Genomic DNA, 19,335 nt, shown 5'->3' on the forward strand with positions numbered 1-19,335 from the left:
GAACCTCACTGTCCTGGAAAAACCATCAGCCTGTCATGTGAGATTCTGCACAAAAGAAAACAATCTTCTAGGGAGGGGTTTCCTCAGGTGTTCTGCATTTAGTTTTTCTAGTTAGGTAACAACCTCATCAGGCTTCTCAAGATTCATAAATAATGCTCAAAGAAGTAACTGTAGGGGGATGAAGACTGGCTGGGGGAAGTAGTTCTGTTCTGGTTGTGAAGTCCAACATGTTAATATATATGTGAGTACATACTCCACTAGACATGTAACATACAAGAATGAATTAAATTCTATATAAACACAGGACTATACCATAAAGATGCACAGAACAGTGTCCAGGGAGCACTATTAGCTGTAGTACCACAGCCTGCACCGGGGTTCAATATAACCTAGTTTTTAAAAGCTACAACTACTGAGAGTCAGCACCTTTCAGGATTTTACACTATTGGGAAATTAAATTATATAATGACTATTTCCTTATTCACATTGGTTACTGAACATTTTCTGGCTAACTAGTAACAAATCCACATACAAACATAAATACAAACACATTTATGTAATCTCTGTATTTAAATTTTAAGTTGTCTTGCATTTTATGTGTTTAAAAGCAATCTCTCTTGGGAGGAAGGAAGGAAGGAAGGAAGGAAGGAAGGAAGGAAGGAAGGAAGGAAGGAAGGAAGGAAGGAAATACTAGAGAGCAAATGAAAATTTAATCAAGGCGTAAGTTCCTGACCCCATGTTACTTAGTAAATTCTGATATCAAAAAGGATTTAACGTTTTGGTTCTTTTCAAAAGACCATGGTGAATACTTTCCATTTTAAAGATATCCAGTAATTTTTTAATAAGTACCAGGAGAGTATAAAATACATCCAAGAATATCTGGAAGTAAAAATTGGCCTTGATATGAGAAAAAAAAAACAAAAATCTGGGGAAAAGGGAAGGAGAATAATGAGGGAAGAGAAAAGGTTAGGGAAGAGAAAGGGACAGGGTGACTATATTCAAAACGTATTGAATGAAATTCTCAAGGAACTAATAGTTTTTTTTCTCCCCAACACAGGGTTTCTCTGTGTACATCTGTGTTTTACTCCCTCTACAGACAAGGCTGGCCTCAAATGCAAAGATTCATCTGCCTTCTGAGTGCTGGAATTAAAGGCATGCACAATTATGCAAGGCTCAAAATTAGTTGTTGTTATTATTATTATTTCGGAGAATTTATCTGTGTCAAACTCAGAGATCTGGCTGCTTCTGCCTCTCATGTGTTGGCTTTAAAGGCAAAAGGTTTGTGCTACCACCAACTGATTAAAATTATTTTTAAAAAGAATAATAATTGGCTGTGCATTGGTGGCGCACACCTTTAATCCCAGCACTTGGGAGATACAAGAAGGCGAATCTCCGTGAATTCCAGGCCAATCTAGTCTACAAAAACTAGTTCCAGGACAGCCTCAAAATAATACAGAGACACCCTGTCTCAAAAAAAAAAAAAAAAAAAAAAAAGAGTAACAATTATACTGTGGATAAGTGGTCCTGAATGACATGAAAATTCAGCAAGCCTATAAAACTGTTGGATTCATGCATCATCATACTCACTTTACAATTAGTCATTTAAAACCAGGTGAATGATGAGTTAAGAGTTAACTTACAATTTCAATATCAATGCTTTTATATTTTATCAACTGTAAGAAACAGCAAATGACAATGACTTCAAGTGTGTAAAGTAAGAATTTTTCTTCAAGCATTTTGGTACATACTTAGAAATAAACTTTAACTTTTAAAACGGAAAATAACCTGATTGACTGTCATCAGACTCGTCATCTTCATCATCCTCCTCGTCTTCCTCCTCCTCATCTTCCTCTTCATCCTCATTTGAATCTTCAGAGTCTTTGCTGCTGGGAATGTCTGAATCCGTTCCTCGGAACTGTTCCACCAGAGACTTGGCGGGATGAGGGTGATGCTGCGTTTTCACCGGTGTGGAGCTGTTGCTCCCCGCCTTCTCCTTGCCTTGACTGTGCAGTATGGGGGAGGCAGAGGGCAGGGCAGCCTGACTGCCGGTTCTTCTGCCGCCTGTGCTCAGGTTGATGGGTGAGGAAAACGGGGTGCTACTGGCAACACTGTCGTTAATCTTACTCTGCATTTTAGTTTTGGTAGTGAGTGCTAAGGGAGCTTCTTGAATGACACTTTGAATAACTCCATTTGGTTGGTGATTACCTAAAAGTGCATTTGCCAAAAATGGGTTAGGGTGGTTGTTTTCTATTGGTTGTTTGGGATGTGCTGGTGAACTAGAGGTTGCTTTTGTATCTGACAAAGCTGCAATAACCTTCTTCAGGCTCTTCGACGACTCCTGCTTCTTTACTTGTGATGGGAATGTCTGCTTATATTGTTCCTGATGAAACACAAGTAAAAAACAAAACAAAACAAAAACAATGAGACACACCAGAAAACAAAGCCTGCCTCCATTCGTCAATATCAGAATATGGCTTCACAAAGAACCTTAAAGCATGACATACAAGGGGCTGGGGAATGACGGTCAGTAGTGACAACTGGCTGCTGAATCTTAACATTCGCACTTTCATTCACTTAACCACTCAAAACGCATGTGCTTTCCAACTGTCCCTTCTCGTTACTGTTGCTCTCATTTTCACAAAAATCCAGTCCTGAAGCCCTAAAAATATTCCCAACCAGTCTATTACCAAGTGTCTGAATTTATTTATTAAATATTGCTCAGACTTGGGCCATATTGTTATTTTTTCCTACCTAACTACCAACAAATACGAAGAATGCAAACTTTATTAGTTTTCTTTTATTAGCTTCCGGGAGCACTGCCACCCTTCTGAAGGCATGAACATGCAGATCACTTCATGAGTCATTAGCCTATCATTCTAGCTAGACTGGACTACAGCAAAGGCCAGCACCGTGTCACATTTCCCTCCTCCCACAGCTTTCTAAAATCATTTGTCAAACAGATGAAATACTGTCCAGGCTTCGTGCTCCAACTCAGCAACTTTCCACATTCGTCTCAGTCAGAAACATTTCATACTCCATCCCCAGACAGATATACAACAACATACTAATGTTGTTGTTTCTTCCTGTTATGAGACAAAGACCATTCATGTAGCTAGGCTAGCCTTGAACTCCTATCTTCCTGCCTATAAGTCCCAATTTATCGGATTGTAGCATTCACCCTGAAGATGTGATTCTCTACTTTTGTTTTAATTATATAGGTCAGTACGTATAATACTCTAAAGAGCTAAGATTCTTTCCATGGCTGGTAAATTTCTGTAGCAAAAACTGTCTTTCTAGAACATTACCTATAGTCCTGTACTTGAAACACACCTGAGACTAACACTAGATTACCAATTGACTTCATGAGGAAGAAAGTCTGCTGTTTGTTTATGTCTTGCCTTTTGAGATAAAATCTCATTTTATAGTTCAGGTCACCCTGGGGCTCAGTGTCACCCAAAGTGTCCTCCAACCCATTATAATTCTCTTGCTTTAGCCTCAGTTGGCATTATAGTATGAGTCATCAGATCCAGTCAGAAAAGGTTTTTAAAGCAAAATTTTAAGATATTGGGAGGTCAGTGGGGAGTTGGGAGCTAGGCTTAGCAGCTGAGAACTTGCATGAGAAGAAAACAAACTTTCAGAAGAATAGCAATTAACTTAGGAAAAAATTATAGAAAATCAAACCATAAAATTTACTTCTATGAATAAAAATGGAAACCAGATATTAGAAACTACTTCAGGGGCTGGAGAGATGGCTCAGTGACTAAGAGCATGAGCTGCTCTTCCAGGGGACCCAGGTTCAATTCCCAGCAGCTCACAGCTGTCTGCAACTCAAATACAGGGGTTCCCATGATCTCTTCTAGCCTCCATGCGGACCATACACATATGCAGTGCCCAGACATACATACAGGCGAAATACCCATACACATAAAATAAGAAAATATTACATCTTTAAGAAGACTTCTTGAGGTAGGCAGTGGTAACACACACCTTTAATACCAGCACTCGTGAGGCAGACAGAAGTGAATCTCTGTGAGTTAGAGGCCAGCCTGGTCTGCAAAGTGAGTTACAGGACAGCCAGAGCTACTACGAAGTGAAAACTTGTCCAAAAATATAACAATAAATGTAAAATTTATTAGTATGATTTAGCTAATATGTAGTGATTTGGAATTATTAAAATATATTATGTTACTCTTTAAAAGTAGGGGCTGGAGAGGAAACCCGGTGATTAAGAGGACCAGGGTTCAGCTCCCAGAACCTATATGGTGGCTCTTAACCACCCATAACTCCAGTTTGAGAGGCTCTCACCCCATCTTCTGACCTCCTCAGGTATCAGACACACATGTGGTACACAAACTATATCAACACAGGCAAAACAGAAAAAAATTAAATTCTTCAACTAATTCTTTGTTAACAAATGCTACTATATTCATACTAAATTCAAGCCATCACTAAGTTTTTAATTAGTATTTATTTGATGCGTTCCTTTTATGAAAGGAATTTTAATTAATTTTAAGTACTATGATTCTCATATCTAATTCTTTTACAAATCCAAGATATAATTTACTGGCAGAAAAACCTAATGTGTTTCCATCTCTTAAGAATGTAGCTGTCATAAAATAAACCTCGTAGTAAGTAATATATGCTTCCTTTCCAAGACTGGTTCAAATGGCTACCTGAAAAGAAAATTTTTACTGTACACAGATACTTTAATTTTCAGCAACTGCTCCTTGTTTAACTCTAAAGAATCTCATACCACACATTTATAATGAAAAGTTATTGCATTGTTATTTCAAGGCAAGTCAGGTAATCTTAAGACTACACATAGTATCCATTTAATGTTAGGGAAATTATCTAAAAATGGTGTTTACAAATAGAAAATCTATTGCTGTTTTAGAGCCTCAACTACCCACATGCTAATGTATGGTGAGAGTGGGACTGAAGAGGATTCAACCCTACTTCTAAGGTCTTACTTTATTGTCCCTTATCTCATTTTCTGCAAATGCAAAAACACTCCAGGTCTGATTTGACGGACATAGATCTATCAAATCCTATTCCTTCTCTCTCTCTCTCTAATTTCAATTACAGGTTCACAATGTAAACATCAAAAGAATCAATGATAAAATAAACCAGAAATTCATAGACTAATGAAAAGACTGAAAAATTAATAGCAGGTAGTGTGGAACAAAAAAATGAAAGAATGTCATAAGAAACAAAATTCAATGTTATAGTGCCCTATAAAAAACTACGTCAAGAGAAGTATTCATAAAATATTCTGTAACACTAAATAAGGCATGTGGATAATATCATTTAGAGTTGAGTCTAATACAAATGTCTACTCACATGCCTTGAGAGATAGCTAAGAGATAGCTCAGTGGTTAAGAGCACTGGCTCCTCCTTCCAGAGGACCCAGGTTTGGTTCCCAGCACCCACGTGTAGCTTATAACTATCTGTAACTCCAGTTCTAGATGATTTGATGCGTCCATAGGCTCCAGGTATAAACACACACACACACACACACACACGCCATCCATGCACACTAAAGAAATGTCTGCTCGCATAAAATATTTATTAATTATTATCATTTCAGTAATTTGTGTATACTTATGGAAAGATCTCTAGACAGAAAGAACATAAAAACTTTTAATTAAATGTACACACACCCCCACAGACATATAAAATTAAAAAATAAAAAGCAACAAAATAATGGTTGCTTTGGGATTTAGAGTAGATAAAAATATAGGTAAATGCTACTGTGCTAGTACTGAAAATGGATTTTCTAATAAGAGATTTTTACACTTAAATTCTAGGACTAAAAGTAAAGTACATGAAAGTTCATTTCTTCAACAGAGAACATATTAATATTAAAATAAAGAGAAATTATTTAACAAAAGCAATTATAAAACATGTCTAGTTAAACTATAATATACTTTTACTGCCAAAACAGTGGAGGGGGGCTGGGGAGCTGGAGGGCAGAAGGGGATGGGATGACACAATACTTTTGTCAGAGCATATGAAACAGGGGTATTTATGAATATAAAACTCGAAAACAATCTTTTGCGGGGAAGGGATGGGAATTGAACCCAGATCTTACTCTACCACTGGCTACATTCACATCATAAAATCATTTTTCCTCTCTTGCAGTTGAGAATCAAGCCCAGGGTGGTGCTCCACATTTAAGCTGAGCTATACCTTAACCCCATTTGTAAAGAAACCCTAGTAATAAGATTCTTGTCTACATAATATTTAACTTACCCGTTTGGATCGCAATTCACTGGTCAAAGAACTAGATTCTTCAGAGGTATTTTTATTCCCTGCTTTAAGTACATCAGGAGAAGGAACTATGAGTTTCCTGTAAGTTTCCTTTTTGGCTTGATTTACCAAAGACAAAGGTTTCACATTGGCCACCAATCCCGTAGACTGTATTACACTGGTGTGTTTGTTCACAGATTCCTCCTTTGCCTGAGAGCTTTGGAAAATAAATGGAAGCTGCTGTGACAAAACCTGAGGCTGCTTCTGCTGGGATTGGAATGATGAGTGAGTCTGGGATTCAGACACAAGAGGTAATGGCTGGTGTATTCTTTTTTCCTGGGCTTTTTCTGTTGCTTTCTGTCCATCCACTTTTGGGTCTGAAATACCATGTAGTAGCACCTGGAAATACAATTTTAAAGGTAGTTATCTTGGCATCCGTTAATAGCAAGCATCAAGTAGTAAAACTTGGAGAAAGAGAATATTTCAGAAGGCATTGTTAACCACTTACAACAGATATAACACAATGATCATGCTTACTAAAACATAACCAAACACCCTTTAAAAGTCGTCTTCTGAGCCGGGAGTTGGTGGCGCATGCCTTTAATCCCAGCACTCACGCGGCAGAGGCAGGCGGATCTCTGCGAGTTCGAGACCAACATGGTCTACCGGGAGAGTTCCAGGACAGGCTCCAAAACAATACAGAGAAACCCTGTCTCGAACCCCACCCCCCAAAAAAAGTAGTCTTCTGTATGACAGAACTGAAGGTAATTAACATGAACAGGCTGTGCACTGAGATGAAGGCTCTAACTCCTAACTGTGAATGAGGTCTAGACACAGGCAGAACAATACCTGGTTGTTACTTTTGTGTTGTGCTTCAGTCTCTGAGTCAGAATCCTCCTCTTCACTCTCCTCAATACTTTGATCTTCTTCCTCTTCCTCTTCGAGATCATCTGAGTCACTACTACTAATACCTTCACTTGAGGTGTCTGACGATGTTCCCGAATCACTATCACTGTTACTAGAACTTTCCATAGCTTTCTTCCTAGGTTTCTGGAGAAAGAACCGTTATTTGGTAAGCTATCCTTTTGAAGAAATTCAGGTTCTGATAAAAGACGTGTTCTTCTAATTGTCAAATGATGCCTTCAATATCAAAACACCATTTTAGGAAAGAGAAATGACTTATCATAAGGGTTATTATTACTTAACTTATCAGACAGGAAATCTTCAATAGAGACTATAAAAGTGGTGATGGTGCACACCTTTAATCCCAGCACTCAGGAGGAAGAGGCAGGTGGATCTCTGTGAGTTCAAGGCCAGCCTGATCTACAGAGCTAGTTCCAGGACAGCCAGAGCTACACCAAGAAATCCTGTCTCAAAAGAAAAACAGAAAAAAAGTAGACTTATGTTTAAGAAATAGCCAGAAGGCATGGACACCTGTAGTGAAAGAGTATTTTCAGGACATGAAAGTGTATTGGCACACAAAGTGGTTGTGACTGTATAAGCCCTGAAGAAGAACAAGCCAGCCAAAATCCCAGAAAGGATGGGGAAAGGGCTTCTAAAGATCAACCAATACCTGAGAAGCTACTGATAACCGATAGTCACTGGGAGAGGGAAACCCACTTTTCTTTTTTTTTTTTTTTTTTTTTTTTTAATCATTTTTTATTTTAATTTTAAATAGCTTGTTTCACATGTCAATCCCAGTTCCCTCTCCCTCCCCTCCTCCCGCACTCCCCTTCCACCCTCCCTCCCACCCTATTGCCAAATCCCTCCACATAGGGGATGTCTAGAGTCTATCATTTCACTCTTGGCACTCCCCTAAGAGTCCAGGCTGAGAGAGCATCTCTCTTTGTGCCATAGGCACATGAAGACAGATTGTATACCAGGGATAGACACTGATCCACAGCTCAGAGCCCCATAGGTTGCCCAGGCCTTCTCACTGACACTCACATTTGGGGGGTCCAAATCAGTCCCATTCTGGCCTCCCCACTGTCGGTCTGGGGTCCAAGAGCACTCCCCTGTTCAGATCAGCCGTCTCTGCTGGTTTTGCCAGCCCATTCCTTGCCAATTTGCTCATCACTCCTCTCTCTCTGTCACTGGGTTCCTTGGGTTCAGTTCAGTGCTTAGTTGTGTGTTTGCCTCTGCTTCCATCAGTCCCAGGATGAAGGCTCCCGGATAGTTATAGACATCAAGTTCATTATCAGGAATGGGCATTCGAGGTGGTCCTTCCACTATTGCTTAGCTTGCCAATTGATGTTATACCTTTAGATCACTCGAGGTCACTCTGGTGCCTGATCTGTCTTCGATCCTATGATTCCCTCTTCCCCCTATTTTACCCTCACCCCCTCAACTTCCTGTTCCCCCATGACCAACTCAAGAGGAAACCCACTTTTCTTAGAGATGCAGGCAGCGAGGGGTTTCTCATGCTCCAATAGACGGCACACAGAGGCAACAATAAATCTACTCAGTGGGTAATGGAAGGGGGGGGAGAGAGGGCAAGAGGGGAAGAGCATATACAAGCGAGAGCACATATCAGCAAGCACATGAAGCTGGGAGACAGGCGAATATGGGAGAAACTGGAGGAGGAAGGAATGATTAAGGGGGTTTGTATCCAAACACATTATAGGAATGATATGAATATTAAAAAGATAAATCATAAGATGACCTATAAAACTAGCTATTGTACAGTAATGAAAGTCAATTGATAGGAAGACTGAAAAGGAGGAACATTGAAAAGATAGAGCAATACTGACAGATAAAGAATACACTATTGAACAAAACCTATAAATTACCCAAGTGTTGGTCCTAATTAAAATACAGACTTCACTACCACTGGGAATTAAGAATGAAGGACAGTAATTCCCCTCTACAGTGAGAAGCCTAACTGAAGCTGCAGTTACAGCTTTCAAGGCTCCACTCTCCTCCACAGACACAGCCCCAACAAGAGACTATGTTTCATCATTCCCTATAGCAACTATCTCCTTCTCTCAGAGACGATGGGAAACTGAACATGAGTGCTGCAGGAACAGCAGGGTGAGAGAGATGACAGGTAGAGGCCGAAGGGAAAGAACAAAGCTAATGTTAAATCTACCACCAGGATGGAATTGACTCCTTTGCAGTCAGGGTCTGTTATGGGTATCTAACCTAAAAGGACCACTTCTGGCTTAGCAGAGGCTGAAAAGAAGGCAGTGCAGCCTCAACAATAATTTGGCAGTGAAAAACTATTTCAATGCTCATACCACCTGTATACAAATTGATTTTTAAAAATAACATGGACACAGGGACAATACTCCCCTCCAAGTATACACCTGGTGGTGAAGGTTCTCAAGCTCCAAGGGTAGATAAGAGTCCATTCAAGATAAAAGAGGGGGCATCATCACTCATAAATAGTTAACGTGGTTCTGAGGGAGGTGGTCTCTGAAAAGCATGTATTGACAATGTGAAAGGGTGACAAGCAACCCCAGGGAAGCTAACAGACACGTGTCAGAACTATAGTGGCACTCAAGAAAGGCAGAAATAGGCTTGGATATCAACAATTTCATTCCCAAAGTTCCTAGGAATGGTGTGCATGTTGTATTTATAAGTTAATCAGGAAATGTCACTTTACTTTCATGAAAATTTTTAAAAAATCATCTTGATTCATAAAATGATCAAAGGAGAGCTACTTAATTTCATCCCATCTGATCATAGAGAGCTTCTTAGAAAACTCTTGAACTTTCATTTTACTGTGTGCTTTCTTCAGTAACAAAAGAAAGACATTTTATCTGCCAAGTTTAGGTACCTAAATCTGAAAATTCAGGATATGAGAAAAGGACTTAAAATCTGCTAGTGAGAACAGGAGACATGAATTAACAGGAGACATAAAACTGTGAGTACTAAGTATAATTTATAAAACAGGAGCATTAGACCAAACAAAGCATGTGCTAGAGGTGAAGGTAAGGATTGTGCTGCAGTCATGAGCACCTTGTGGGCTGAGGCCCAATGGAGGACAAGCGCCCTTATGCAGATGTAGGATAGGAGCACTGCAAGACAAGACAGATAGGAATGGAAAAAGCCACTAACCAGACTCTAGGTATATTCAAAACAGATCGTCAGCTGGGCCGGTCAGAGCAAAGTGGCAGGAGATAAGGGAGGGTAAGCCAACAGACCTCAGCTCAGAAGGCTCTTAAGAGCAAAGGGCAAGTGCATTTTATTCTGGGAGCAGCAGATACTGCTTGAAAGAGTGGCAATATAGGAGAGCCTCAAGTCCACAGAAAATCTGCACTTCTAATTTAAACATTTAAGCCTTTTTAAGGACAAAGCTCATTACTACTAAATACACTCAGATTGGCGCATAATTATTAGAATATACCTTAGGAACTATTTTCATCTTGTGAGATAGGAACATTAAACTCCTGGGCCAGGGAGATGGTCAGAGGCTAAACTAAGCCGAACAACACACATGGAGGAAAAAGGGAAAGGACTCTCCAAGTTATGCTCTGACCTCTACAGGTGTGCTGTGAAATGTACATTAGCACACATGTGCATACATGTAAATCTATCTTAGAAGGAATCGTACTTTCTTACCTACCATGGTTAATTAAAGTAAATGTTCATATATTTGAGACTCTTAGTTCAAATCTTTGGGACACATACCCACAAATGGAAGGGCTGAACCATATTATAATTCTATAATTCATACTTAAATTATAATTTTTAAATTTTGGGGTTCACTGTATATGTTGTCCATGGCAACTCATTGATTATTTTTTATTCCTTAATATTTTCTTCAATCAATCAATAAATAAATAGACAAATAATCTCATTGGCTGCACAGGACAGAAATTTATGTAACTTCAAGAATAAAACACTTTCAATGTTAAGTAGTTTTATTTTCAAAATAGCCTGTCTGTACAGTCTGAACGATGATCTAAGCAAGCTACACATGCAAATTACTCATCAGAGACTCTAATGAGGAGGCCTGAAATCAGTACTCCACTCCTGAGGAAGGACATACAAATTACCTGAAGAATTTCTTTCCAACTATACAGGAAAGCACTAATGAGGCGGTTTTTACAAAACTTTTAATTTTCAAAATTAATGAATGAAAATACAAGATTTTATATTCATTTTATTTATGTAATCTGTTACCATAACACATGCTGGCACATGTATTACTCAAAAGTGCTTAAGATTATATGAAATCATAAATTTTATATTTTGATTAAATTCTACTTTAATTAAAACTTTGCTTAACAGTCAGTCTCTGTATACTCTTACTTTTATTGAGTTGTTTATATGCACAACAAATATGGTACCGATGTGTCTGTGCAGCTCATGAGAGGAAGGTGTATGTAGGTAAGTTTTGAATATGTGCTCCTGGAGAGAGTGGTTTAAGAGAGGTGCTAGTTCTGATCCCTCACTATCAGGACCCCTCACCAAAAACAAGTTAGAGCTGTTTCATATTCATGCCTTCCAAGGGTTTTTGTGCAGTGCTTTGAACCTGTAGAACACTTCAAGTTTCACTACATTTTTCATCACTGCTTCCACGAGGTAGGATGACAGTCTAAAAGGACAGACACTTGGCTTTTAGAAATACAATACAGACATATATCCAATGACACAATGCATGGGGTTAGCTTCACAAAGCAAGGGGGGTAAGAGCAGGTGGTGTGTCACACAAAGGAGCTAGCAGAAGCTTAGAAACAAGCCCTTGTTGCTTACACTGATGGGACTGCCCTTGGAAACACATCCTACGGGAGACCTGAGAGCAGAAGAGCAGCAGGTGGGAGGCAGCGCCTGACACTGAGTCACCGGGAGGAAGGAGCTAAGGATCTTGCATCAGGTTCTCTCAGGGGCTCAGTGTCTGGAGCAGAGAGAAAATGTTCATTTACGGCCTTCGACAGGATGGTTTGAGATATTCAATAAGCTTCTTAGACATACCAGGACACCCTCCCCAAGCTCTTATACAGGTGTATTACATTTGGGAAACAGTCATTTCTTGCTGAGAAACAGAGATCAAGAAAAGAAAGAAAGGTACAAATGTACTGAAGGTGTCTTGGAAAAAAGAAACTGGCACACAGGGCACACTGCCAGCTGGGGCACCAGGAAAATTACCTAGCAAGGCACACATTAATTTTTCAGCAAAACTTGTTTATAAACTGTGTTGCCAGATATATGATCACAATGTGAAGCCTGAGTTTGCATTTGTGTTAAATAAATAAAATCAACCTTGGGTCAGGAGGCTGACAGAAAGTAATCACAGAGAGGCAGGAAGTAGGAGGAGGGACTTTGAGTGCAGTGGCCTTTCCTGGGTTGGAACTGAAGAGACTCTTTCTAAGACACTGGCGAAGTCGCCCCTCAACCTCTCTAAGGAGCAGGTTCTCACCCCAGGCTCTGACTCCTGAGTCTTTATTGGTAAACAGAATGATTTAGTTAACTAATGAAGATTTAGTTAAAAACAACATTTGGTGGCAGGGTCAGGAAGAGGATGGCTGAGATGTAAAAGTCCTGCCAGGCCACTGTCTGAGAAGTGATGGCCAGTAATGGTGGATTAGCAGACACTGGTCGAAACAGCAGTAGATTCAGGTGTAGCCACTGTGGTGGCTCAAAAACAATAAAAGTGTTGTGATGCCAATGCAATTCACGAGATGGCAAGCACCATTTGAGTTCCCTGTATACTACTATGCATATATGGACACTACCAGTCAAGAGGCCATTAACTGACAAGGAAGTAATCCATTAACAGCATAGCCTAGAAAGAAACACTATAGTTGGGGCTGGAGAGATGGCTCAGCAACTAATAGCAAAGGGTGCTCTTCCAGAAGACTCGGGTTCAATTCCCAGTACACACACTGTCTATAACTCTAGTCCTGGGAAATCCAACTCCCTCTTTTGGCCTCCATGGGCATATCACTGGTGCATACACATAATGAAGGCAAAAACACCTACATACATAGAATTTAAAGAGACAGAGATAAAGAGAAAGGAATAAGAAATCAGCAGCAAAGAGCCCTCTTATAGGACACTGCCTGCCATCTCTTGGGCTTTTACGGCTCTATTTTTGGCAGGGTCTCTCTAACAGCCTGAACTAAACTTGCCTCAGCTAGGATTAGAGATGTCAGCTACCATGCCCAACTGAAGCTCTCCCTTAAAAAGACATAATCTTATGCCAAAGGCAAAGGCAAAAAGAATGTACTTAGTACTCAGAGACAATAAATTGACAGCTTATATACCGAAACAGAACTGGTTCCATGTGGTTAATTGTTCAATAGGCATAATGGGTATATAGGAATAATTGGGCTATTGAGATTATCTAAGATTTCCCCATAATAAAAGATTGCTTAGTTTTGTTCCCTTAAACTATAAACTTTGGAGTTAACATTTTTGGCTTCAAATTCTAACTCAGTCACTTGTTGGGTAACTATTTTGGTGTTAATTTCCCATTTGTACTAAAAACCACCACACACAAGGTACAGGGAAAATTGAAATGGATATGTAAAGCAATTAGAATACAGCTAACATCTACTATGTCTCCATCGAGTTCTCTTGTAGCTGGAAGCATAGCTCAGTGGTACAATACAAGCTTAGTTTCTTAGGTTCAATTCCCACCACTGAAGAACTAAAAGAAACAAAAGTTCAACTCATAACTATTATGATCAAACATTTTATTTGTACAGGTACTGTGAGTTTTAATTGCCCAAGATATCTTTTTAATATCAGCACTATGCTATCAAAATATACATTTGCAGAAACAGGAGTTGGTAATAGGAAATTAATCCACACAGTCTGGGGGGCTGACTTGTAAAATATACATTTCTACAGTTTCCCATATATACTGACCCACAATGACCTTGTTCTTAAAGAGACAGCTCACCTTATCTTTGATTTTGTCGGCTCTGGCGTCCAAAGGCTGATTTTTGCTTTGCTCCTGATGACATTTTAGGCTTCCTCCACCTGAGCTTGTGCTTTGATTCTGTCCCATGGAACTTGAAGCAGGAGTGGACAGTACAGATGTACTGACACCAAGTACAGAAGATGCACTGTTTCCATTAACTGACCCATTTATACCTAGGAAATAAACATGTTTATATAATGGGAACTTATTTGGCCAGAACAAGGAATAGAGTTCTTGGCATGTGTAATATAGGTCGAGCTGACAGTATACAAAAACAAAACAAATAAACAAAACTAAAATCCCAGACCCTAAAAGTCACATATGGTTCCTCTACTTGAACAACTCCTGAGTACTACAGAGACAAGGTACAAGCAACAGATGTGATAGGCCAGGGAGAGGTGGTTACTTAAAGGATACCGAATTCTTGGAGATAAAATTTTAGAGTATGATAGAGAGTGGCCATCACGCAACATTATGAACATATTAAATTCAACTAGCACTAAGCTTTGTGAATACAAACATGTTTAGAAAATAAATAATATGTAAGTATTGTGCTTTTAGAAACACTCAATTTAAAAGAGCACTGGGCAGGGCTGGAGCCATATCTCAGACGTTTCAAGCACAGGCTGCTCTTCCACTTCTAGGATACCCAACACCCTCACATGCAGTCAAAACACCAATGTACAGGGAAAAAAAAACCCACAATGGGCTATCTAGTTAGTAGTTAGATACTGTCATATCAATACTCAGAAACTGTAGAAATGCTGATTGCTTAAAGAATGACACAGTAGTAGGGGACTGGCTTGAACAAAACTAATACTGGTTGAGAAGCAGCAGCCAACTATCAAGTCTGGTACATGGAGATAACGACACAGAGAGGGGAGAGGAGTAGGACTAGGTTCAGATCCTGACTACACATCAGTGTATAAGCAGTATTTCCTAGAACAAGTGTTGAGCCTTGGCTGTAAAATCAGATGTGTATTATTATGAGGACCAAGCAAGATGACAGAGAAGCAACCAGTACAAGGCTGTAAAAATGATCTGAGAAGCATTCTATCGTATACTCATGCTCATGTGAGTACCTTTCTCAGGACCGTTTCGAGTGCTCTTCCCAGAAGTCCTTGAATGGAATGAAGAATCGTGATTCTGGGTTGGAGGAGCAAACAGTGGTGGAATTCCCAGTAATGGTGGAAAGAAGGGTGCTCCTGCACGAGTGTGAACATCTGTGGTTCGCCACCATTCTGCACCTCAAAACCAAACAAAAAGAAATTGAATTAATTTTCAAAAAGATGCAGTGACTATTTTTTACATTTTATTCCACAAACAATGTTTTAAGTTTCTCTTGGAATAGAATTGCTCGTCGCATAGTTCTGATCTTTTTTTTTTTTCAACTGTAAACAGGTAATTTGTATAATCCTCCCTTATTACTAGGCCATTATTCAGGAATCTTCCCTTAACAGTTTTCTAGATTCAAGCTAAAAAAGACCATGTTTTCCAGAACTTAAAAACTGTTAAAAACTTAGAATAGGAAAAGAACCGTTTGACTTAATAACTTACATCATCTATTTACTAAACTAATAAGGAAAAGAATTTAGTCTGTATTGATCTATTTCAAGATTTTAGATTTGAAGCTCATATTGGAAGCCTCTTAAGAGTTTCCTCCAATTATAGACAATATAAACCTGGGGGGGTGGTGGGTAAAAATCACATTAATATCTACAATGCGTTTAGGGATGAAGTATTTCTGTAGTCAAATAAAAACAAAAATATAGAACCCTAAATAATAAGTCTTTTTGGCTTTAGACTAAGAAGTACGTTCTCAAAGAGAAATTTCAAAACTAGTAATTTTTCATTAAAATGTTAGGCTTAGGGCAGGTAGTAGTGGCACATGCCTTTAATTCCAGCACTCAAGAGGTATAAGCAGGTGGATCTCTGAGTTTGAGGCCAGCTTCATCTACGAAATAAGTTCCAGGATAGCCAGGGCTACACAGAGAAACCTTGTCTCAAAAAAACCAAAAACAAAGAAACACGAAAAAAGGCTTATAAAGCTTCTAGCTTTAAAATTGATACGGAAAGCTTAAGTTTTCCTTTACACTTCTCATAAATTATACACAACAGTGATTTTTAATACATATCAAACAATTGGAGAGGATAATAAAATGCAATTCAGATATTCAAACAGTAGTTCTTCATTAAGACTATTAGTGAGGAAAGTCAATTTTTATAAAATGTTTTTTCGAGGAAGAGTGAAGATTTAAAAGAGATTTGGAAATCATTCAAAGAACCCTCATATCACATCCTTGAAACAATTTGCAACTGGTAATTCACTAAATTTCAAAGTAAGTTCTTTTTCATACCAGTCTCCTAAGCAATGTGGCATTATTTTTTGACTGGAATAAATGCAGAAAATGAGAAGAAAACACCACAGTAGTCTTTAGGAAGTTCTAGGAATGTGCCTTCATTATGTAAAGGTGTCTGTTCAGTTTGGCTGTGGTGGTCCATGCCTTTAATGCCAGCACTGGGGAGGCAGAGGGATCTCTGAGTTTGAAGCCAGCCTGGTCCAGAGTTAGTTTTAGTACAACCAGGGCTACACAGAGAGAAAACCAGGGTGTGTGTGTGAGAGAAAACCAAGGTGTGTGTGAGAAAACCTGTGTGTGGGGGGGTGGGGGGTGGAAAGGTAGCCTGAAACTAGAACTTGAAGCAGAAAAACTGAAAATTTCAGTTACTCAATCAGTCATTCAACCACTCTCTGGATTGTATTTACATGGATAAAAGGAGGGGAGTGTGTTTGGGGGGAGGGGTTATCTGCACACACCATTCCTACTTGCAGGTTTGCAACTTAGTCTCCACTTAGTTGACAAAAACAGACTGCAGTTTCCCAACAATAATTGTTTCATTTAACTTGTGACCAAAGTCTTAAGGTTAGATATAAAGATTTGGTAAACAACTAAGAAGACAATAGTCAAAGCATAAGATTTTAAATGTGAAGATATAATCGAACTCAGAAAAACGCAGAATATTAATAGTAATCAAATATGCAGTGGGTACTAGAAAATAATAGGAAAAATATAAGTTAACAGTGATGTGACATCCCAGAGACAAACATACAAGATTAGATAAAATAAAGAAAATGGCCATAAATGAAGATAAATCTCTAATATTATTTCACAGGAAATTACAACTTTTCAGTGAAAAGTTTATGCAGTTTTCAAATTGGAGAAAATAAATAGAATCACAAGCTAACTTATCAAATATAAAATAACACAGTTAGGTACAGGTTGAAAGCCTAAGCAAAGTCAAAGTCCCTAAGAAACACGATTGCAGCCACAACAATCATTTCCAGGTGTGATGCTAATAGTTTAGAGTATACACTGAATCTCAATTTTATCATGCAGTTCATTTCTTTGTAGATTTCTTGTTCTTTGTTTTTTGGCACTAGGGTTTCACTGTTTAGCCCAGACTGGCATCAAATTTGTGATATTATGCCTGCCAAGCTCTAGAATTACAGTCATGTGCCTGCATGCCTGACTCTTGATATGGCAGAATTTAAACATCTCTCATACATGGAAAACATCCCAAAATTATGGCATTAAATGTAAAAAATGTAAAAATGTAAAAACCAAGAATTGTAAGTATTTTTCATAAAATACTATTTTAATGTAAAATTAAACTTTGATCATATTAATATCCATTACACAAGGTTGCATTGGCTGTTTGAAACGAAAAACACTTCAGATGTAAATAAACTTCATAAAGAAATTATACCTTACTTAAAATTGCTAATATCTTCTTGTGAATTCCTTGTGTTTATGGGAGACATTTTTTTCTGAAGTGGCCATTTTGTTGCCCTTATGAATTATAGAGAATTTATACATTTAAATTATTGCACCGAAGTGTAATTTAAACAAAGTGGTTTCTCTAAGATCAGTGATAATCTCTAGCCATTTGGCAAAGAAGAACATACACATATGCATGTTTTATCACTAATGCTTCTGCCTTATAAGTACCTGTCTCTAGTAAGCCACAAAATATATTGTACTGGTGTGTTCCTGCATAACAGCACATAACCAATAAAATGAGTAAAACACCTTATGGGTTCAAGAATTACGTTAATTGTATATTAGAATGTTCTTAAATATTTTTCATTTATTTTCTGTGTATGTGTGCTTATGTTCATTCACATGTATGTACATGAATGTCAAGTGCATGTACAAGTCAGAAGGGAACTAGACAGAATCATTTCTCTCCTTGAATCCTGTGGGTTCCACAAATTGAACTCAGGTCCTAAGATTTGGCAACAAGCACCTTTTCCCATTGAGCTGTCTTAAGCTGGTTTTTATATGTTAGAGATATCTTATAAAAGCCCATACAAGTTATTTTTAATACTCTTTAACCACCTTTTCAGTATTTAAATTTAATATACTTTAGTTTAGAAATGTTCAAAAGTAGTACTATAAATTATCATAAAACTAAAGTAGTACTATAAATCATCACAAAACTAAAGTACTGAAGATATCAATAACTATTTACATTAACTATTTATATTTTGATTTTGATACCTGATACTAAATAACCATGTTAAAAGCAGAATGAACCTGTCATGGTGCCGCACATGAGGTAGAGGCAGGTAGATCTCTGCAAGTTTGAGGACAGTCTGATCTACACAGAAGAGTCCCAGGCGAGCCAGGGCTACATAGTGAGACTCTGTCTAAAACAATTATATGTTAATATATTAAAGGAAATATTCAGACTTGGTCAACACTGTCTATTCATAAAGTCTTCCCACCATCCCCTCTCCAACACAATGAAATAAATGTGATTCATGATAAAATACTTGAAACACACTTGTAACCATTTAGGTTTTGGTTTTCTGTGTTTCAAAAGATACTGTGTTTCAGTAGGTACTGTGCTACCAAAGTGGGCAGGAAAAAAATAGAAATACTTAGCCATTCTAGACTAATTATACATGCCAGACATTGCGAGCAACACCTTTACACCACCCTAGAAAGCAGGGGATTTTACAATTTTCAGTTTACATATTTGAAAACCTGGTTGCAAGAGGTCAGAGATTTGCCCAAGGCCAGATGTAAATTCAGATCAATTTCTAGCTAGAACTAAGCTCTGCTATCCCAGGAAACAAAACTTCCTTAATAAAACTGAACTATATTGTGCAGATTAATGTTATGTTTGGACTTAAATTTATGTGAATTCAA

General features: G+C 38.3%; 1 protein-coding gene across 17 annotated transcripts in view; it reads right to left on the bottom strand.

Annotated features, from left to right (window-relative positions):
- Positions 1–19,335, bottom strand: part of Baz2b (bromodomain adjacent to zinc finger domain 2B) — a 203,370-nt gene that overhangs the window by 59,606 nt on the left and 124,429 nt on the right. For 14 of the 17 annotated variants that reach the window (XM_040745419.1, XM_040745420.1, XM_040745413.1 and 11 more), the window contains 5 exons: positions 15,205–15,369; positions 14,102–14,295; positions 7,099–7,299; positions 6,253–6,648; positions 1,786–2,380 (listed from right to left, as the gene is read on the bottom strand). In XM_040745419.1, coding sequence (XP_040601353.1) covers positions 1,786–2,380; positions 6,253–6,648; positions 7,099–7,299; positions 14,102–14,295; positions 15,205–15,369 — 1,551 coding nt within the window. The remainder of the gene's footprint in view (positions 1–1,785; positions 2,381–6,252; positions 6,649–7,098; positions 7,300–14,101; positions 14,296–15,204; positions 15,370–19,335) is intronic. The other 3 variants (XM_040745418.1, XM_040745416.1, XM_040745410.1) reach the window with 1 other exon arrangement.

Source organism: Mesocricetus auratus, unplaced genomic scaffold (assembly GCF_017639785.1).
Source record: "Mesocricetus auratus isolate SY011 unplaced genomic scaffold, BCM_Maur_2.0 Super-Scaffold_100004, whole genome shotgun sequence".
NCBI classification, from domain to species: Eukaryota; Metazoa; Chordata; class Mammalia; order Rodentia; family Cricetidae; genus Mesocricetus; species Mesocricetus auratus.